This window comes from Acomys minous (genome assembly GCF_964271855.1).
Source record: "Acomys minous genome assembly, chromosome: 16".
Taxonomy (NCBI): domain Eukaryota; kingdom Metazoa; phylum Chordata; class Mammalia; order Rodentia; family Muridae; genus Acomys; species Acomys minous.
Window position 1 is genome coordinate 17,258,125 of NC_140498.1, and position 22,420 is coordinate 17,280,544.

General features: G+C 48.8%; 1 protein-coding gene and 1 long non-coding RNA gene across 6 annotated transcripts in view; one reads left to right on the forward strand and one right to left on the reverse strand.

The window, feature by feature from the left end:
- The window catches only part of ACSL6 (acyl-CoA synthetase long chain family member 6), a 67,179-nt gene that overhangs the window by 17,887 nt on the left and 26,872 nt on the right, over positions 1-22,420 (reverse strand). For 4 of the 5 annotated variants that reach the window (XM_084762797.1, XM_084762794.1, XM_084762796.1 and 1 more), the window contains exons 5-17: positions 21,348-21,449; positions 20,824-20,923; positions 19,721-19,899; positions 18,507-18,539; positions 16,933-16,984; positions 11,589-11,662; positions 9,622-9,699; positions 8,019-8,153; positions 7,493-7,627; positions 6,134-6,229; positions 4,447-4,519; positions 1,297-1,385; positions 459-575 (exon numbers count right to left, since the gene is read on the reverse strand). In XM_084762797.1, coding sequence (XP_084618923.1) covers positions 459-575; positions 1,297-1,385; positions 4,447-4,519; positions 6,134-6,229; positions 7,493-7,627; positions 8,019-8,153; positions 9,622-9,699; positions 11,589-11,662; positions 16,933-16,984; positions 18,507-18,539; positions 19,721-19,899; positions 20,824-20,923; positions 21,348-21,449 — 1,263 coding nt within the window. Of the gene's footprint in view, positions 1-458; positions 576-1,296; positions 1,386-4,446; positions 4,520-6,133; positions 6,230-7,492; positions 7,628-8,018; positions 8,154-9,485; positions 9,564-9,621; positions 9,700-11,588; positions 11,663-16,932; positions 16,985-18,506; positions 18,540-19,720; positions 19,900-20,823; positions 20,924-21,347; positions 21,450-22,420 lie in introns of all 5 variants that reach the window. The other variant, XM_084762795.1, reaches the window with a different exon arrangement.
- LOC311586668 lies at positions 6,747-11,582 on the forward strand. Its single transcript, XR_014775613.1, has 3 exons — positions 6,747-6,892; positions 9,132-9,272; positions 11,340-11,582. It is a non-coding gene; the product is annotated as an uncharacterized lncRNA (long non-coding RNA).

Consider the following 22,420-nt stretch of genomic DNA (forward strand, 5'->3'; position numbering starts at 1 on the left):
CTCTTTTCCAGTTGCCTGCTGATCTGGACGTAGAACTCTCAGCTACCTGCCGATGTGCTGCCCCGGTACTTTCCATGACAATAACAGACTAAACCCCTGAACTGTAATCCAGCCCCAGTTAAATGTTTTCCTTTATAGGAGTTGCCATAATCTTGGTGTCTGCTCACAACAATAAAACTCTAACTAAGACACTGGCTTTCTCAGATCTGCCCATCTCCTTCTATTTAACCACTGGGCCCCATATATACTAGTTAACCTTTTCCTGGATTCCACCAAGGATATGAAGTTGTTTTAAGGTCCTATTTCTGCCCTCCACACAGGCAACTGTCACTTTCATTGGGACCACAGGAGCAGGAAGCTTGGGACGAGGTATTTACGGAGAGGTGCCCCCTCAGTGGACTGGTTTGCATACCCACTCATTGCTGACATGTGGTGCACCAGCTTCCAAAGGTACATACCGGCAGCCATTTCCCGATGTCTCCAGTGTGAAGCCAGCCGTCACTGTCCAGGGCCTCCTTTGTCCTGTCTTCATCTTTTAAGTAGCCTTTGAACACATTTGGTCCTTTCACACATATCTGTGGGGGCAAATGCCATGACTCTGCTCACTCACGACATAAGAGACCCAACACTGCCATACTATCATCAGGCATAAGGACAATGTGATGTCCATCTGCTGGGAGGGCCACTGTGGAGACTGACAGGATCAGACTGACAGGAGCGAAGCACCCCTCTGCTGTCTCTGCCCTTTGACCCACCCTTGCCTTCAGAAGGCAGTATCTTCCTTCCCTGGTCGCCCTTTCTTCATTTGGCATCTCTTCTCCCTCAGGAGTCCTTGGCCTTGGGTTCATGCTGTTTTGTGACACTTGCCACAGACGTTGATGACTGCCCAATCCTCCTAGTTCTGCTTAGGCCCCTTGCTTCATTGGCAGGAAGTCTGTGTCTCCACCCACTCCCCAGGGCTGAGCAAGAACAGGCCAGCTCAGCCCACTTCAGTTGCCCTACTTGAGTATGGCCATGTTTCTAATGAGACAAGCTATACTCGGCAACTCATGCCACGACTGAGTGCATATGGGGGCTGGGGCGGGGGTGGGGTACTTCTTTTAAAGCTCAGAAATTAAAAGTTCTTGATTTAGAATCAATCAGCCTCAGTGGGGTTGGTTGGATCAAATATGTGAAAAACTTAGGATGACTTCACATGCAGGTAAGAAGAACACGGGTCCATTCCCACTGCTCTTTTTGCTTTCCCTTGGCTGCATGTGACATCCATAGAAGCAAGAGGCGACATCTTAATCTCACCTCTCCCTCTCCTTTGCGGGTCCAGTAGTTGAGTTCCTCTGCATCAACCAGCTTGATGTGGTTGCAGGGCAGAGGTGCCCCTACGTGCCCTAGGACAACAGAACAACGTGACACTTGTCAGTGTTTCAGCACTGATGGTGCTGGCACCCCATGAGATCCCCAGGCATCCTGGAACAGTGGAGCACGCCTGCAATTCCACAACCTTAGGGGTGGAGGGAAAACTATGAGGAGCTCAAGGCCGTCCTTGGTTGCACAGTAAGTAGTTTGAGGCTAGCCCGAGCCACATGAGACCTCCCCGCTAACAAAACAAAGACAAAATAAAAATGGAAACAAAAACCCCAAGTGGGTTAAAGCAGGGAGCTGTGGGACCCGGGTGACACACCTTTATACAGGTGCTGGCCGCAGGGACAAACTGAGGAGAAAAGTAAACTCCAGAGAAAGCACAGGATGACCTTCACTTCACATTTAATTTCTTTTTATTACACAGGATTGTTTTTGAGACAGGGTTCTCTGGGTAGCCCCCAGCTTGTCTTGAAATTCACTATAGTGCCCAGGCTGACCACAGATTTGTGATTCTGTGTGTCAACTTTACCAGTCTTGCAATTATAGGAGGGCACCACCATGCCAGGATTAATTTGGTTTTTAATTTTTCTACATTTATTAGCATAGTATGTGTGCATGTGCACATGTGCACACACACCTGTGTGTGTGTGTGTGTCTACATATACACATGTCACAGTACATGTGTGGAGGTTGGAGGATAGCTTAGAGAAGTCAGTTCTCTCTTTCCAACATGTGGACTCTGGGGATTGTCAGACTTGGCAGCACGTGCCATTAGCAGCCGAACCATCTCACTCATCCTTACATTTGGTTCTTTCAGACTGAGACAGGTATAATGCACCTAGCACACACCTATATGAGGACCCTGATGTCCACCATGCACATGGTTAGGAGGTTTCTACAGTACTGCCCAAATCACAACATTTTCCAGCTAGACACAGTGGTTCACCTTGTCATAGCATCATCCAGGTGATGGGCATTGGAGGATCAGGAGACTGAGGCCGGCGTGTGCTACGTGTGACTCACAACCTGCACCCATCATTTCTTCTCCCCTAGCCAGGCTGGTGACTGGTGTGCACAGAGATAACCCAGAGCTCTTGTCACAGTGAGGATTTGGGTCAGGGCTGGGGTGAGGCATAAGGGTCTACATTTCTCACAAGCACCTAGGCAATATTGATGCTGTTGGACACGACACTACACTTGGGTAAGCAAGGGACAGAAACCCAGGATGAAGCTACACGTTTCTGGGGAAAAAAATCGAATTCCAAACTTTGTTGATCTACGCACTTCAGCCACAAAATCCTAGGTCATTTACTAGCCTTTGCGGTCTTTACCTCAGGCTTTGGGAAGCCAAAGAATGCTAGGTGGGTACTGGCCAAGGTCCTGAAACCCGATGTGCCTTGGTTTTTGCTGTTGTTGTTTGTTTTGTTTTTTGTTTGATTGTTTGTTTTTGAATTTTGTTTTTTAAAGGCTGTGACACTTGGGTTTTTCTTTTAGAAGACACATTGCCAAACTTGTTATGATCCTATACAAAGAGACATCAGTTTTCTCACACCCAGCATCCTAGGTTTTCTAGTAAGGATAAATAAAAACTCAACGTTTTTAAATGGGAAAACGTTGAAGATGGCATCCAAGTTAAGTGGGTTGCTGACAAGCCTGACGTCCTAAGTTTGATCTCCAGAAGCCATGTGGTGGAGAGAATGGAGTTCTGTAAGCTTTCTTCTGGTGTTCACATGTGCACTGTGAGGTGCATATGCTCTCAGACACAAATACATACATGTAAGTATTTTAAAAGGTAAGAATGAAAGTGTCTAAAAGGAATGGGACTTGTCGAATGGTGGCTCAGTGTGACAGAAACAACAAGGAAAAAGAATTAGTGAGCATGATTTCCAAAGATGGTTCCTGAAGGCTATTTGTCACCAAGAGAGTGACCAAAGAGCTTGTACAGAAAACAGTCTTTATCCAGCCTGACTGTAATGAGGCAGATTTCTCCTTATTCAGCCCGGGCAAATGCAGTTTCCATTTTGAGTCTACCTATCATGTTTCAAGATGCTATGAAGTATTATTGCATTAACCAGCATTTTTTTTGCATGTACATCATTCCACATTTTCCAGCCTTGCATTTGAGCAGACATAAGCACAAACAGTGGCCCCCAGGGGAAGAGTCCTAAAGAATTCTCTTGCTTTCCAAGTTTGTTCGGTGCCTGGTCTGAATCTGGTGATGGGTAACCCAAGGGCTAACTACTACAGACCTGCTTCTGTCTGCCTAGGGGGAGGAATCAGGTCACAAGGAGACTGTGTATGGCCCTCCTTCTTTCTGAGGATGCCTCTGCCTTCTAGATACACCGCAGGAACCCCATAGTCATCAGAGGGACTGGAGACATGGCTCAGCAGTTAACTACTTGCTGTTCTTCCAAAAAGACTAGGGCTCAATTCCTAGCACCCACATAGTGGCACACAACCATCTGTAACCCTAATTCCAGGGGATCCAACACTGTCTTCTAGCCTCTCCAGGCACCAGACACACACATTATGCACATATGTACAGACAGGCAAAGTACTCACACACATACATTTTAAAAAGAGAGAGTTGTCTGTTACAAGTCACGTTCAACTCGTAGCCTGTTTCTTTCATTTTACTAAAAAACAGTTCTAAAATAACTGTAAGCAGGGCAGTGTGGTTATGTAGAATCTATACAACTCACTGTGTTGGTATTATAAGAATTTACCATGTAGAGTTCTGGCCTATTATCTATATCTTATACAACTTCTATTTACTTATACAAAGCAAAACAACAACAACCTACATGGTGGAAGGAGAAAACCAACTCATCCTCTGTCTTCTTTGTGTGTGCCATGGTGTGTGTGTGTACACACACACACACACACACACACACACACACACACACACACACACAAACAAAGTAAGTATATAAATGCAATTTTCAATTTCAAATACAAATTTTAAAATAGGGAAAATACAAAGAGGAAGGTGCAAAATTGCAACAAAGAAAACATTAGATCCACAGTATGACAACCCAGACACCACCCCTGACCCTGCCACCCTTCCCCCACTGCAAGCTCTCCTACCTGATGTCCAGTCCCCTGGTGTTGTGAAGGTACACCCAGCTGTGCACTCTGTTTGCCCATAACCTTCGTAGACCTTCAGTCAAAACACAGAGACAGTGAGTGATGTGGGCCACACTGTCCCAGAGCTGTCTGGCGGCCCTTCTCGGCCAGCTTGCCTCCCACTGATGGTCTGCTGCTCCCAGCTGAGGATGATGGGAGGCATGCTGCCCTCAGTAGCTGACTCCAGTGGAACTGAACATAGCAGGGCTATGTTGCTACTTTTGGCCATTGATACTTAGGTTGTGTGGCTTGGGATAAAGGTTTCTGGCTAAATTTCAACCATAGGCTCTATTTTCATTTGGATAAATGGATAATCAAGAAATATTCTAGATCTAGTATAGGTCTGATTTTTTGTTTGTTTGTTTTTTTGTTTTGTTTTGTTTTGTTTTTTCAAGACAGGGTTTCTCTGTGTGCCACCACACCCGGTCGGATTTTTTTATCTTTGGCATTCCTCTCCAGGCTCTGGAGTTCAAGGAATCTAAAGCATAAAGAGTTATAAAAGTGGCACACACTTTTAATCCCAGCACTCAGGAGGCAGAGGCAGGCGGATCGCTGAGAGTTCGAGGCCAGCCTGGTCTACAAAGCAAATCCAGGATGGCTAAGATAACACAGAGAAACTCTGTCTTGAAAAACCAAAAACCAAAAACCAAACACCAACAACAACAACAACAACAGTCAAGCATTGGGGCTGGGCAGTGGTGGCGCACACCTTTAATCCCAGTATTTGGGAGGCAAAGGCAAGTGGATGTCTGTGAGTTCCAGGCCAGCCTGGTCTACAAAGAGAGTCAAGGCAGCCAAGGCTACACAGAGAAACCCTGTCTCAAAAAAAAAAAAAAAAGAGTTAAGCATTGTACTTAAGAAACAGACATGTTAACTTCCCTGGAAACTATGCGGCAGCCATGACACACTGCCCTGCCCCTGCAGGAACTTGGCAGCTTTTAAGTAAATGGATTAAATGAAGGGATGGTTTTGTTTTGTTTTATATGTTTCTTTTTGTTTGTTCTTAGAGATAACCAAATAACAGCACACATCTGGGGCTCTTCTTTCCATGCTCTTGCTTTGAGATGGGAGATGCTTTGAAGGCTGTAGATAGTAGAGAGGCTGGGTACAGTGGTACAGAGCCCTCAGCACACTAAGAATGCGTTTATATATTTTATTTTAAAAAAACACTTATTTCATGTGTATGCATGTGGCTGAATATATTTATGGGCACCGTGTGTGTGCAGTGACGGTGGAGGTCAGAAGAGGACAACGGAGTCCCGAGAACTGGAGTTACAGACAGCTGTGAGCCACCATGTGGTTGTGGGAAACTAGACTCAAGTCCTCTGGAAGAGCAGCAAGTGTTCTTAATCACTGAGCCATCTCATCAGCTCCTAACTATGTCTGTATAGTTGATCTGATTTCTTTTCCTTTTGCTAAAACTTCCAAGGTCCCAGGTAAAGGACTGTCCCAGTGTGGATATAGCTGGGGGGGGGGGTTCCCAAACGGTGGCATGGCCAGTCTAGTTCTCTGTGGCAGTGGGCTCTTCTCACCCACAGAAGGAAAGGCTTGGCCCCCTGGGATCTTTGTTCAGTACTAGGGAAGTGCAATAGCTGTACTGCCTGGCACATATCCCACAATCCCCAGGGAAGGCCTTCGATGACGATACCTGGCATCCCAGAGCTGCTCGTAGGAACCCCAGGACTGTTGGTGATGCAGGGGCTGCTCCGGTAACGATCATTCTCACGTGCCCCCCAAGACTGGCCTGTGGGAAGAGAAAAGCTGCCAATGATGGTGACACGTGAGACGGTCCTCATTCAAGGTCAACTTTCAACAATTGGACCCTGGATGCTGGGGCTCAGAGCAGGTAGAAAGCTGCACGCTGAGAAAGTCCCTTCTTCCTAATACATGCGATCAGTAGACAACTTAGTGCACAGTATGGCCAGTTCCTCCGTAGCCAGTCCTAGATAAGTGCCATTATCGCACGAGGCAGTATTTAAACACCATGCTCCCCCTCCTTAAATGATTCAGCTGCCTCCTCGCTCCTCATTATTCACAGGCCTCCCAGACATTTACTTAAGACAATTTTCTCCAACTTCCATTTTCATGGCATCGTCTTTTTCTCACGTACAAATCAATACCATGCTTTATTTACTATGCTCTGCAGAGGACAAAGGACACTTGAAACACTTTGTTTTCTGTAAGTTGGGCCAAGAGTTTAAATATTAATTTTCATGGCTAAAAACAGAACAGCAAGAAAAAGAGCGAGTCGATTCCACCAGTGAGCTAGATTCCTTGGGTGGTGCAGAGCAGAGGGGCTGTGGTGGCGCTATAGCAAGGAGCACATGCGGGCTGGCCTGACCTGGGAGAGGCTGGAGGGATGGGCCACCAGAAAAGGGAAAGAGGACTCCTGTTCATCTGGTGAGAAGTAAGTGCTATTGAAAGCCCACCATAGCCAGTTTACTGGGAACGGCAAGAGGAGGCCTATGTGGTGTCTCAGTGGAGCAATAGCTTGAACACCCAGGCAAAGTGGAGGCTAAAGGACCTACTTTGTAAGGGCTTTAAAAATACTTATGTACATATGTATGCTTATACTATTTTTAATAAGCTCTTTGAGAATCTTAACACATTCATTCCCCACTCCTCCTGTTAACTCCATTTAGTCTACCCTTGATCCTCACCTCTCTCTCAACTTCCTGTCCTCTTGTTTGTTTGTTTAACATCCCATGGAGTCCAGCTTGTGCTGTCCATCTATGCATGGGTGTGAGGCTATCTACTGGAGTGTGGCTAACCCAGGGGTCCTTCTTGCTGGTTGCTTTTGAGCAAATACAACGCATCTCCAAAAATTAAGGAAAAAAACCAAAAACAAAAAAACCTCATGGCTTTAAAATTCCAGCAGCAGCTTAAGCTTTGCCTTCATGAGTACAGAGTTATTTTTTCACCATGTTACAGATCACTGGTACAACCGTCTCCGTTTCTCCTATGAGACTAGCCGTCACTCTAGACTCTCACAGCCTCATTTCTTTACCTGAATCTTATTAAAGAAGAGCTCATCCCAGATACTATTGTTTCTGATGATTCCACTCCGGACTTCAGCCTGCTTGCGCTTTGCCGCAAACTCCAGGAGCCAACGCTTTAATGATGTGTCTGCCTGGTGGAAGATCTGAGGAGCACAGAGCAGGAGACAGCTATCAGAGTCTGGCTATCTTCCTTCTAAACACATCTTCCAGAAAGACGGTTCCATACCAGCCAGGAAAGGAGCCATGTCCCAGTGTAACCTTGTGAGAGAGGTCACTGGATTTGTGGCATGAAGCCAAAGGTTCACAGTAGCAAAGACCAGGCACATTTTGGGGATGGGGTAGAAAGAAGGAAGGGGAGGAGGCGGAACAAAAGGCAAGGCAACTTTAAGCAGAGTTTTAGAGGCTGGAAGAAAACAGGAGAAGGAACCATAGGGAAGAGTTTTCAGATGTAGGTTAGGGGAAGGAAAGCCTTCCTCAGACCCTAGACTTTGTCCATCGCCAGCGAATAGGAACTTTCCGGTCTGTGAGACTCACCTTGTCATACATCCGATTAAGCAGCCGTGGGACCACAGGGAAGATGGTGGGGCGGAGCGCTTTCATGTCTTCTGAGAGGAGGCGGATGTCTCCCTGGAAAAAGCCCACTCGGCCCCCATGGCAGTAGACAACAGACTGAAGGAAGAAAATAAGAAGGTGGGAGTCATGTAGGGTGGGCACTCCTGGCTGCAGGCCAGAGCTACCCAATGTCTTTCCCTCCGTGGGAAATCCCCAGAACCCCCACCGAGCTCTGGCCGCTGCCATAAGACACCAAGTGGCCCACCCACAACGTTTACACTAAGTCCCAATCAGGCTTACGGAGAAGGCCAAACGGGGTGATCCTAAAGTAACCATTCTTATTGGTCTGGAGCCCACCCCTTCACACCCACTCTCAACCCTAGGCAGACACGAGCCACCCCAGCCCATCCTGGAAACTCAGGTCTTTGAAATGTTCTATGATTTACACTCCTTAAATGGGTCTACTCCAGGTCCCTAGAGGCTTTGGATTTCCCATAGACATCTCAGCAGCTGTGGTGTGATGTGCCATTCTCCCCAGGTATTAGAGCTGGTGGGAGACTTAGGGGCTCCTGGCTAGTTCCTATGGGGCCTTATACATTCTCTGTTCTTTAAGACCCAGGGCAGCCCTTTAAGGAAGACAGTGTTTCTAGCATGACCACTTGTGGGAGACGAATGCAAAGCTCAGAGAGGTAAAGTGCCCAGCTGCATAAAACTAGTTGACAATAATGGCTGGCATTCTAATCCAGGCCCCGAGAGGCAGAAAGCAAGCTCCATGACACCAGAGCTCCCGCCAGACGGAGTAGACATATATACTTGAAAGATATATTTTATCCACAGGCTGGTCCTTTGAGTGACGTGTACATGGAAAATTCTTTCACTTCACCATCCTGTATAGATTCCTTTCTTTGCTCTCTCTCCCCCTCCTTCCCTCCCTTCTCCCTCTCCCTTCCCCTCTCCCCTCCCCCCTTCCCAACCTCCCCCTCTCTCTGCCTTCACAAGATCTGTTTCAGGACCAATCTTACATAGTCCAGGTCTATAGCCCTAGGAGCCATGACAGTTCAATGCCACATTTTACTACTTCATTCTGTCTTTTAGGAGTGTCTGAGTTATGGGACAGAAGCATGTTGGCTGTCACAGAGCAGTACCACAGAGCTGGGGGGTGGCGAATCTGTAATCCTCTCGGACCAGATGCCACCAACCAGGCCCTCTCCCAGACGAGGTGTGCGTGTGAGAAAGGTGAGGTGGGGCCGGGTGTTCCCTCAAGCACCGCTCCTAGGAAGGACAGGTGGGGTGGCCAAGGTCCTCACATCCCTCTGGCCCCTTGTGCTACCGTCCAAGAATGGAGTATTTAGTTCTATTTTACACCACCAGTGACAAGTGACAAGTGACACCCTGTGGTGAGTGTGGGTTCTAGGCACGGAGGGTGCCTCTCTGATGCCAGGGCCTTACCTGCACCATTCGCTCAAACATGTGTGCTAAAGGCAAATAGGAAAAGTGCACATCCGCACAAGTGGGAGCCCACTGACTCTGCAAGAAAACACAGGGAGCCCAGGCAAAGTCCCAGTCAGCCAGGTAGGTGTCTTACCTGGATCACTCTCTCAAACATGTGAGCCAGAGGCAGGAAGGAGATGAGCACATCGTCCTGTCTCGGAAAGATCACTTTCTGCAGGTGACGGGCATGGGAGACAGAAAGGAAAGAAACACTGACAGGAAGACAACGAGAGAGTCATAAAACAATAAAGAGAAAAATGGTCATGGGGGAGGGGTGGACAGAGGGTGGGGGGAGGGGGAGGATGAGGACAGAGAGAGGTGAGAAGTGAGGATAAAATGATGAGAGGAGGAGGAGGGGGTGGGGAGGAAAGGTGGAGAGAGAGAGAGAGAGAGAGAGAGAGAGAGAGAGAGAGAGAGAGGCAGCATAGGAAGCGAAGTGTTAGGTCGCAGCGCCAGTGGGTGTAGGTTATCTGCAGAAGCAAAGAGCCACATGAAGCACACATAAACCAGCAGAGCCAGGCTCCGCAGGGAAGTCTCCTCTCAGGACGGCCTGCACCTCACTTGTAGTCTGTCTGTTGGTGTTGGCGCCAGCCTGGCTCTCTCCCCTCCCCACCCTGCCTATCACACCGGCCAGAGAGACTGGGCCACCTGAGCAGAGATTCATGCGCCCTTGGTTTGACGGCACTTTCTAGACCTTGTCAAGAGAATGGCTCCGAGGGTCCTACACCTCCTTTATGCCAGCTGGCCTGAGTTATGGGCAGATGGCAGAGGAGAAGGGACCAAGCCACAAACAGGTGGCCAGCCACAGCTGGGAATCAGGCCCTTCCTTAAAGGGGAAGGCTCAAGCCAGGCACTAGCCCACCTCCCAGATGAGACTGGTCCCACAGACACAGAGTGTTCGGGCCTTGGCAGCGGGGGTGGGGGGGACTCCCTCAGTGGGATCTAACTGCTCCCTGTCTTATCAGAGAACTCTCCTTTTGCCTTTGGAACCAACTTGGACAAACTTTGGGATCCTGGATCATGGCTCCAAACCTGGTCTCAGCCAGCAGCCATGCCTCAGTTTCCCACCAAAGCATCTCAGTGTTTGGAGTATATGTGTCACAGCACCACGTGGCACACACTCACAGAGAGGCGGTCTCCACAGTGGAGAAAGGGCCTGGCCTCCTTTCTCCCAAAGGAAGCTATAGCACGTACTCACCCCACTCGGGACAGGTCCTCCTTCCTTAGCTGTTTCTAAACACTAACATGCTTTTGTCAGACCAAGAAAGCGAGCTTTTTGGACTTTCCAGTTACCTTAAAGTACAGCCTTACAATTAGCAGCTGCTGCCGCTATTTCTGACTCTAGTAGTCCTTGAACACAAAACGATCAAATTAAACCCTAGCCTGCTTGACAAGCAAGTCATTAAGGCTTGCTTCTGAAATAAAGGTACACACAGGAGCCTGGGGAGCTCATTTCTGAGGCGGGAAAATGAAAAACGGGTTTACATGCTCCCCACCCCCACCCTGTGCTCGAGAGCTTTTTGATATAAAGTGAATGTTGGGGTGTGGGTCATTTCCACATTGGGGCCGAAAGCTAGTCTGATGGTTTGCCCTTGAAATTCCAGCATCTGGGAGACTGAGGCAGGAGCATCAGGTATTTTGAGGCCAGCCTGGAATACATAGTAAAACTCCAACCAAAAACAACAACAACAACAACAACAACAACAACCAAACCAAACCAAAACAAACAAAACAAAAACCATAAAACAAAAAACAAAACTGTATTGGGGGTTAAAAGCGGTTGTAAAAGTGATGTTTCTCTATTGAATACAGAAGCTCCTGCTTGCAAGCAGCTGCCCAGATGACAAAACTCTAAAATAATGACAACAACAAAACACAACTCTGACCGCATCCAGCCTACAGCCCTTACAGCGCATTCATCTTAGGAAAACTGTGAATATGGTCCAATGGATTTGAAGATGAGAGAATCGTGCGGCAATATCAAAAGGCCGGACACCCCTGCTAGTAAAACTTGAAGTGTGTCCTTGAGAAACACCTGCATAGGAAGTTTACTTTATTCACCTCTGTCACTTTCAGAAAGCCTGAGAAATCTGCCACCACGTTCCCATGGGTGAGCATCGCACCTTTGGGGTTCCCTGGAAACAGAAAGCAAGAAAGGGTATTAATTAGGAGCCTGAAAGTTATCCTTTGATCTGCACATATGTCCTGTGGCGTGGCATGCCAAGACATGATGTACCTACCCAACCCCTACACAAAGTAAATAAACAAATGTTAAAATATTTAACAACAAAGTGTAAATGGTTCATTTAAGCTAGACGTGGTGGCTCACAACTGTCGTTTGTCTCAGTTCACTGAAGGCAGAGGCAGGAGAATTTCCATGTGTTCAAGGCCAGCCTGGACTATACACTGAGACTCTGTTTTAAAAGGAAGGTGTTATCTGGGCGTGGTAGCGCATGCCTTTAATCCCAGTACTTGGGAGGCAGAGGCAGGCAGATCTCTGAGTTCAAGGCCAGCCTGGCCTAAAATGCAAATCCAGGACAGCCAGAGCTGTTACACAGAGAAACCCTGTCTCGAAAAACCAAAACCAAAACAAAACAAAAAATAAAAGGAAGGTATTAATTTTATATGCTATGTGAATTTTGCCTCAAAATAAAAACAAAAAGGAGAGAAAGAAGCAAGATTTGCGAGGAAGATTTCTTTGGAGAGGGTTACACGGAGTACTTGAGTCTTTTCTCTCAATCTGAAGCCTAAACTGACACACACGCTAACAGGTTCTAGGGAAGCCAGTGAGTAAAGAGAGGAAGGAGGCCCAGTGATTACAAACAGGCCAAACAAGTGACAGACCCCAGAGGCAGTAGGTAGTTGACAGTCAGCCTGAGGTGGCGGGAGAGGGGGCATAAGGCTGGTCCGCCTGCAGTAAAGTCGCCTTGCTGTGATGGTTAATTTGGACAGGATTTAGGTTCACCTAGGAAACCATCCTTCGGACAGCTGTACAAGGCTGTCAGGGACTTTTGGCTGGGATGAGAAGACCCACCCTGAATAAAAGGCAGCGTTATCATGGGCTGTGATCCGAGACTGTGTGCTAAGCACCAGCATCCATCGCTGGCGGCTTCCTGACTGCTGTTGCAATGTGACCAGCTGCCTTGGGACTTCCCATCATGATGGACTCCATCTATCCTTTCTTAAATTATGAGCCAGGAGGAAACCCTTCCTTCCTTCTTTAAGCTGCCTTGGTCAGGCTTTTTGCCACATCAGTGAGAAAGGCTGCTGATCCACACTCCCTCCCCATAAAACTGGAGGAGGGAGTTAAGTCCCACAGAGTTAGTTAGGATGGGGTGGAGGAGGGTTCAGGTACCCCAGGAGAGGTATTGCCTACATCAGAACTCAGAAAAATACCCATCAATCAAAGTATACATTTTAGACATTTTCCCTCAACCATCTCCCAATTTCCACAACACACTTCCAGGTTCTTGATCCCCCATGCCAAGTCTGGTGGGAGAGGGCGGAATCCCCCCAATAACAAGGTGGGGGGGCAGAGGCAGCAGCAGAGAGGGGAGAAGGATGGGAAATAGTGCCCTCCCTCCATGCCAACCCCCATAGGGACAGGGAGGGTCCTGGTTTGGACTAACACTGTGTTTCTGAATTCATTCTGTGACTTACAGTGACCATGGGACACTTTATTGCACAATAGTGACCAGGAAGACATTTATCCAGGGGCAGAGAGAGAGAGAGAGAGAGAGAGAGAGAGAGAGAGAGAGAGAGAGAGAGAGAGAACCTCCCTCCTCAATCAAGTGGAATTTAGCAATGGAGATAAAAATAAATCTTCCTCATAATTATATCCCCTGAGGCTGCTTGCTCATCTTGAAGGTGACCCATTTGCCATCAGTCACAGCCTCATCTTCTAGTTCAAGTGACGGAGGTGTTCCTCTGCCTGAGATGTGTGACAGGTGAGGTCTCAGCCTGTGTGTCTGTCCTTTCCCCTGTCGTGTCAACCACAGAGGTGGTTCCGGGAACATGGATGGATATGTTACATAAAAAGTGACTTTCTTTTTTCCTACTAGGTAGTTACCAAAATGTCTTCCTTTGGAAAAGAGAAAGACCCACAGGGTCTGCCTCCCCTATGCTTGGCTTTTCCCCCCGAGTGCTCCCTTAGGCCCGAGCCCATGCTGTCTCTCCTAGTTGACCCTCAAGATAATAATCCTGAGTCCCGGAGCCTGTAAGGTATACTGAGAGTCATCTGGCAATTTTCACCTTCAGGTTCTGGAATTTTCTAAGGATCATTCTCCAGATATTAGATACACAACAGGAGTGTCACATATAGATCCTTGTGCCACAGAGTTTTGCATCTGTGGGTCTGGCTGACATGCATACAATCAACACAAACCCAGGGCAGAAGTCTGAGGATCGGAGAGAGAGGTTTTGCTTGTTTGTTTTGTTTTTACGAAAATTCTCCACGACCTTCTCCCTGAAGCCTGACACTGATGGCTGTTCTTCATCTCTCTGCCGTCTTCTTCTCCAGCAAAATGCCTTTTAGAAATAGAAATTTTCCTCCAGGTTCAAGTGCTACTTTACAAACAACCCACGGAACTCTTGAAATATTCCTAGGAATGTTCAGATTATCTGTACGAGCCACCTCTAAGTGTGACCCCAAAGGTTGAAGGAGAAGCAGGTGTCCATCACAGATTCTGGGAGCTGACAACAACCATGTCCTTAGGGAGTGAGGGGTGAGCCTTCGGGAAAGCTCTGCCTGCTGCTTGGATCCAGGACGAATCCACATCTCCGGCAGAACGTCTTTTAAACTGATGTAGAGGTTTCCGATTGCTCATTCGAAGAACGGAAATCGTCCTAGACAGACCCACAAGCAATCTGGGTTGCATCACGAAACTGCAGATTTCCTGCCGTTGTCTTTGTTGCTGGCACAGTGAGAAACTCTGTCACCCAGGCCAACGTCTCAGTGATGTGAGACTGGCTGCCGATTTCTCGGCTCCCACGCAGAGGCTAACCCACTTTGCACAAAATGTATTCACTTAAAAATCCATGGAAACTGAAGCTGAAGGGGAGGGTCACGTGATTCCAAGGCTACTATTAGCAAGGGTGCTGAGGTGTCTCCCAGGGCACTGGCAGGTATTTTTCCATGACTGGGTACAAGCTGGCTCCAGACAGAAGTGACAGATTTTGTTTTCTTCTGGCTTGAGTAGGGGCTCCAAAGCACTGACTGATTCTAGGACATTCCTATTACAGGCTGGAAGAAACTCTTCCTGGAAGATCCTGCCAAATGCCAGTGTCAGCTCGTATTTCCTGCATTCTCCACCAGAAGAATAGCATAGCTGTCATCAAGGCTGACAGCCAGATGCTCGGCATGCGACGAAAGCATGTGGCTATGCTGTGGCATTGAGGACAAGTGTGGATGAAATGTTGACAAGAGGATGAACGTAATCGGCACAACACAGGCTTAGCCTAAGTCCAAGGAAGTCCAAGTATGTGGTATAGCGGGATGGTATCAGGCCAAAGGCCTGCTGGCTCCCTCAGACACGCCTGGCACCAGCCACAGTTTCAAAGCAGAAGGCCTAGCACACTCACTTCCAACCAGTTTTCCAGCCCCGTGTATGCTGCTCCTCTGCACGGCTAGGTAAGGCCAGCTTGGCTTTCTATGCGGACAGCTGTGTTTTCTAGCTGGCTAACAGCATATTCCAACAATAGCCTGAAGCATTTCCCCAGATAAAAAAGCAGCACCATTGACCAAGTAAGAAACTAAAATCCCAAAGTTATTTACTCTTAGAAGGCAAAGAGGTCCAAAGCTAAAAGCCACAACAGTGACTTGCTCCCCAAAACCATGTCACCAGAAAAAAAAAATCATCTATAAAACTCAACACCAAAAAAGACTTCAGGAAGTGCTATTTTAAAAGCAGCATAAGCCTGAAGGGCACTTTTAAAATTCTGGGCTAGCTCTGGAGACAAGAGGCTGTATTACTTTACTGAAAGGATTTAACAAAATACAGTTAAAAAAAAAATCTTTAAGCCCACTTGAGGCAATGGGTTTGAACCATTTCCATCTTCCGTCTGATAAAGCCACGCTCCTCGAGACCTACTAACAGGTGGCTGGCCAGGGGTCTCCCAAATGCTGTGTAGGCTCTTCTTGGAAAACAGTGGGAATCCCAGGTCACTGCCCACTGAGATCTATCATGAGGCTGGTCAGTTCTTGGACTGAAAGTGAATGCTGGGAACATCTTGTCCATTCAGGGTGAAGCAAGTGATAGTTTGAACAAGAATGTCTCCTATAGTCTCAGGCTTTTCAATACTTAGTCCCCAGTTGGGGGCAGTCTAGGAGGCGTGGCCTTGCTGGAGGAGGTATGTCACTGGGGACAGGCTTTGAGAGTTTAAAGACTCCTGCCACTGCTAGCTTGCTCTCTCTGCTTCTTGCTTTGCAGTTCAGGGTGTGAGTTCTTAGCTCTCAGCTTCCGGCCACCATGTCTGCCACCTGTTGCCTTGTTGTGTCCACCATCACAGACTCTAACCCTAACCGGAACCACAAGCCTGAATAAGCCCTTCCTTCCGTAAATTGCCTTGGTCATGGGGTTTTATTGCAGCAATAGCAAAGTACCTAAGACGTTTCCTGAGTCATCAGATGAAAGAGGCAGCAGTGAGAAGGCCCCTGGGAGGGTAGCTCAAAGAGTAGGATGCTGCTCTCGGAGCCTCCGTGTGGAGCTGGTTTGCTGTCAAGCCTGCTACCCTCACAGACTGCATTGAGGGACCAGCGGCACAGTGGAAGCAGGGACAGGGCCCCGAAGACTGCAAAGTGCTGTATCTGTACCTTCTCCAGGAAGTGTTTCTAGATTATTCTTGCTGGTTTACCCCTTGGTCAGCACCGGGCACAGTCATTTACGCTCATGTCTTCTTCCTCGCGGTCCTGCCCATGGGTGTCCTTGCACACCCCACCCCATATCTTATTTGGTAGATTTGTCCACCTCCTCCCAGGTGAGGACTTAGGGACAGTGACGGCAGAGGGCTTAAGTGATTGGTTTGTAGTACTCTAGTGAGGGATAGGGATGGGGTTTTAAACTCATATTCCTTCCTTGACCTCTGACACAAAGGCCAGGCAGGGGCAGAAAGCAGAGGGGAAAGCTATTTCCCACAAAGAAATGACTCTGTGAGCGGAGGCCATCCTCCAGCTTGGGACCCGGCTGCTTCGGGTCCATTGTCCCAGGTCTAGGAGATGCTGGCCCTCATCATCTCTCTGCATCCGCCAGGCTCTGCCTTGCCCAGCATGGCCAACGGTGGGAGCAGGAGGGAGCCAATGGCAGTAGCAGATCAGGATCAGGCTCAGTCTGCCCCACAGAGGGCACAAGAGATACCTGAAGTCTCCTGCCAGGCAGCCGGGAACGGGGGCACCTGGACCTCAGCTTACCTGTTGTACCGCTTGTGAAGCACACGATGGAGAGGTCATCAGGCCGTGGGGGCTGCGGGGATGAGAAGAGACGTATGTTGGGGGGGGGGAGAATCATGGCACCGCTCTACCGCCCACGCCCAGGTGTGCTCTGTAGCAAGTGATGTGTTGGGCATGTTACACACTCCTGTGTGCTCTAGCTGGAAAGATGGGCAGGTAAGCACCCAGGCAAGAGCAAAGAATCACAGTTCATGGATGCCTGTGTGTCCTACCAACCTCAAGCCTGGTCCCCTTTTTCCCTACTCCAGCAGAGTTTGACATGGGGTTGGGCTGCAGAAGCCAAAGACCCTCCCCTTCTGGTAGGCATGGCTTGCTGTTAAGCTGTTTACAACACCCCACACTCTGCATTGGGCCTTAGCTGCAGCACTGGGCCCATGGTCCTAGGTCTCTAGGAGCCCACCTAGTCCATGTACACACAGGAAGGCCTTCCTGAACAGGTGGCGTGTAAAGTGAGATGTAAGAGCCAAGCCAGAGTTATCCAGATGGAGGGAGCTCCTGGGAAGGGACTTGTCTGGGCACAGTCACCATGGTGCTGGACAGAGGGCATGCTGGGGCATCATGGAGCAGTCCTCTGGGGCTGAGCCTGGCCAGGGGACATGTAAAAATACCTGGGGTACTTGTGGAGGGTTCTAGGAAGCAGAGCGCTAGCCTGGCTGGGAGAGAGCTCACTAGGGCTGGTGAGGGAGTAGGGAAGATGGAGAAAGAGGGGGCCTAGAAGCCAGAGGCCTTGTGAGAAACTCCTCCTTCAATGCCCAGTCCAGACAGCAAAGACCATGACTGCAAACTGACTCAGGTGGGAGCACATGGGATGGCCCCCGGAAAAGCCCAAAGAAGGACCATGAACAAAGAGAAGTTTAGAATGGTGGCTCAGGCTTGTAGTCTCAGTGCTGAGAGGCAGAGCCCATCAGACTGGGGAGGGGGGCCTCCCTGGCCAGCCAGCCTTGCCCACTTGGCAAGGCCCAGGCCAGTTGAAAGGCCCTGTCTCAAAGAACGGTGCCTGAAGAAAATCAGTTAAGGCTGATGCTGGACCGACTCACTCACTCTCATACACTTGCAGAAACAACTGCATACATGGAGACACGAACACACACAGACACACTTAAAAACAAAAACAAAAGCAGGAAACAAAGACAGCTGATGCCACAAGGCCCCTGGACCACGAGGTTTGCTTCTAGTTCTTGGATGTTTCTGTCCGTCTCATGCTCTGTGGGGTTCGCAACATTTGAGAGAGAAAAAGAAAACCAAGACTTCTCTATAAAAATGTTACAAGGGAACAGAGGGTGGCAAGGACTGGAAGTCCTTTTGTGTCCCTCCTGCCCTCAGTCGTTGCCTGGGCCCTCAGCCCGCAGCAGCAGCAGCGGTGGGCAGCTGGGTAAGCACTCCTGGGCTGGGCACAGGGGCTGCTTATCAGCATAGAGGTATTGATGTGGAGGTACTTGTTGGCCTCTCTACCCGGCACTGTGTGCTGAGGAACTCCAAGAGACCAGCCTTACTCACTGCTTTGCTCACCAGTGCCTGCTGGGAGATTAGCTTACCACGGGGGCATGGTGATTCTCTTGGCCACAGTCCTGAAAAGAAAGAAAGAAACAAAGAAAAGACTGTTTTAAAAAATGTTTAAAGGTTATCATAAATTAAAAAAAAAAAAAAAAGTCAAAGTCGTTCACCATAGTAGGCGTTGCTCTTATACCAAGTCCAGAGCTTAGCATCCCTGACCTGACATGGGCTGTGGTGACAAATGCCACTTGAGTGGTCCCTCCTCAGACATATTTTTGCCTGAGGCCCCTGGAAAGAGGGGGGATACAGAGGGGTCACAGGCCCACCCCACATGCTGTAGACAGGGAGCCTGATGCTCAGGGAGGAGCCACGCGTTATCCTCCTGCCTCTTCGCTTGGGTCATACTGGGAAACATGCACAAGAGAACGGCTTAATGGCCTAGGCTTTCAGATGAGCAGCCAGTGACGGGGGCGGTGGGGAGGCAGGGAGAGGGGCTGCCAGTGCAGCATGAGGACAAGTGGAAGGCTTGGGGGCTGGGCTCTCTATCTCATACAGCATGGTAGAGGTCAACTGCTACTGAGCAAATCTGAGGCCCAGGAGGCCAGGATGCCTTGCGTCTCTCTATTAGTCCCCACACTGGCACCAGTCTGATGCCTCTGGGGTGGTCATATACAGAAAAATGAAATTTTTAAAGGTCTTCTGGGAGGGTCTGGATCTTATTGACGAGAACCTTCCCAGGTTCCCGGGTCATCCAGTCCTGTGGCACACACAAGTTTACACTTTCTGCAAGTGGAGAAGCTCAAGAGGCCATGTGAGTGTCTCTCAGGCAGGTGCCATCCTCCATCTGTTGGTGCCTGGGGCCACTGGCTGGACCAGTCTCAAAGTTTTGTTCTTGTTTTTTTTGGTTTTTCGAGACAGGGTTTCTCTGTGTAGCCTTAGCTGTCCTAGACTCACTTTTGTAGACCAGGCTGGCCTCGAACTCACAGAGATCCGCCTGCCTCCGGAGTTCTGGGATTAAAGGCGTGCGCCACCGTGCCCGTCCAGTCTCAAAGTTTTAATTGAGAGGGTGCCTGTAAGCACAAGCCCCAGGCCTTCCTCCATCATTCCTTACAAAGTCTGCCTTTGTCTTGCCACGGATGAACCCCAAGGGCCCAGAAGGGCCACCCTAGAGCATGAGAGAGGCAAGTAGCTAGCAGCTGCGACTTGGCAGCCAGCCAGCTATAACCCAGCGAACATCCTAGACTCAGATTCGCACCTCTACAGCCTGCATAGACTTGATGTCCACCCCACACTTCTGTCCTCTCTCTTTCAGGGCATCCTCAAATGGCTCCATGAGGATGACCAGCTTGAGGCCTGGAGTCTCCTTCCTCTCCACGTGCTCCAGCAGAAGTACAGCCTTCTGAGGTTTGTCCACAATCACCGTGCAGATGTCCGCTGCAAGGGCCAAAGGGGAGAGTCAGGCTGAGCAGGTGCAGGCTGGCACTGAACGGGACACGGCAGGCTGCTAGACCAGGTTGTGTATAAATAAGTGTGTAAGACAGGCTATGAGGGTCATGCATCATGTATACTGTGAGCACTAGCAAGGGTCAAGGGCAAAGGCCAGGGAGCATCCTAAAATAGACCGTTCAGCTTTTCTTCAGATAGGGCCCCCCTCAGCCCAGGTCTGCCCAGGGATATTTACTGCAACAGTAATGGTGATGCCAAGCTTCAGGAACCTTACATGGCCATAGCCTCTTAAAAAAATAGAGGGGGGTTTGGCGCTGGAGAGATGGCTCAGAAGTTAAGAGCACTGCCTGCTCTTCCAAAGGTCCTGAGTTCGATACCTAGCAACCATGTGGCTCACAACCATCTATGATGAGATCTGGTGCCCTCATGTAGAAATACATGCACGCAAAACACTGTATACTTAAAAATAAATCTTTAAAAAAAAATAGAGAGGTTCCCCCATGGCATCCCAGACTTATGGAAGGAGGGTTTGGGTGAAGCCTGAATAAGGAGGATTTAGACTCAGAAGGCCAAGTCAGGGGCCATTGTGTAGGGTCCTAGTGTTTTATTATTTTTAAATTGTGAGATAGAGTCTCACATAGCCCAGGCTGGTCTCCAACTGGCTGTGCAATGGAGGATGGCTTTGAACTTCTGATCCTCTTCCTCCTTCTCCTCCTCCTCCTCCTCCTCCTCCTCCTCCTCCTCCTCCAACTTTCCAAGTGCTGGGATTTCAGACATGCTCCACTATGTCTGCCTAATACCTTAGTATTTTCCAAGAGGAGAAGCAAAATGCCTTTTATGAATGCCCAACAATCAGCGTGGCCAAGAGGCTGAAGAATGAGGGCTGCTTGCTTCTTGGAGGGTGGGGCTCACCTGTATTGATGATGTAGCGGATAGCCCCGGGGCCCAGGGTGTCGTAGAGTGGGACCACCACCATGGAATACGTGTAGCAGGCCAGCTCTGCAATGATCCACTAGAGAAATGCAAAGTTAGGGGCAGGGAGAAAGGAGGTAAAATAGGAACAGCGAGTCTGTGTGTGCCAAGGCTAACAAAAAGACCTCTAGGCTGTGTTTGCTGCTACCCTAGTGTATAACCCCTGGGTTTCATGTCCGTACAGCCCAGATCTGCTCCCTGGCCCTGCGCGGGTCTCAAATCTGCTCCCTGGCTCTGCATGGGCCTCTTCATCATAGCTTTTCCTTCCTTGTGGCTCCAGGAACAATGTGCATGGAGCTTGGATAGGACATCCATTTCTGCTGCAGGGCAGAGCTGGGCATGTGGGTGGGAGTGCCATGGCCCTAGGTCTCTACTTTTTGTCAGTTCCCAGGCCCTGCCAAGAGCGGAAACAAGACTTCAGGACCCTATTCCACTGATGCACCTGGAAGCAGTCAGACACTCACCTCTGGCCGATTCTGTGCAAAAACGCCAATGAACTGCTCTGTGCCCACTTTACAGTCATTCTGGAGAAGTCCTGACCCCAGGAATTCAGCTCTGTTGGCCACCTGTGCAGAGATAGGTGGGAGGCGGGGAGGTGACGCAGAAAGGGGAGGAGGGAGGCTTCAGTGGGCTTTCAACAAACAGCTTTCCAGCAAGTCTGTGTGAGCTTCTGGGCTCCCCACTCAGATGTGCTGAGGCAGAGGAATTTGGTGGGAAAAATAAAAACTCCTCTGGCTTGTTGACATTACATCATGGATGTGGGAGGGGCTCTTGAAGGGGGCACCTATCTCCTGGGAGATACCCATGGTCCACGGCTGGGTGGGGGGTCATAGTCTTCAGTGGTGTAGTCACTGAGCAGGTGCTCATGTTCCTGTAACTATGCCCCTACCCACTCCCATGTAAGTAACCATACTGAAAAACAGACAGGAAAGTGGGAGGGGGAGCTTGTCAGGAAGGAGTTCAGTGGATGAGAGGGGGGCTGTAGGAGGCAAAAGCAACTCACGACACCGTCAAAGAGTTTAAAAACAAGTATAAGAATAAAACACACCGGGTGTGGTGGTGCACGCCTTTAATCCCAGCACTCAGGAGGCAGAAGCAGGCGGACTGCTGTTAGTTCGAGGCCAGTCTGGTCTACAAAGCTACTCCAGGACAGCCAAGGCTAATAAAGAGAGACTCTGTCTCGAAAAACAAAAACAAAAACCAACAAAAAACCCAAAAGAACAAACAAACAAAAAAACAAAAGAAGAATAAAACAGAAAGCAAAATAAGGATGGTATTGACATTATGCATCAGGCTTCAGTGGGGCGTTTTTCAGTGGAACACTTTTCTCTAAAGATTTTGAATAAGAAGACTTTAATGTCACTTTAATGTAAAATTTATACATTTTAGCCTGTGTTGTTTACTTTTATGGCTTCATTTCATTTTTAAAAACAAATTTGAGAGGTTTCTTTTCACTATAGATAACATCTCAAATGACTGTCTCTATGCAAGTTTCCTAAACACAATGTCGCACACCAGATCAGATAAGCCAGACACT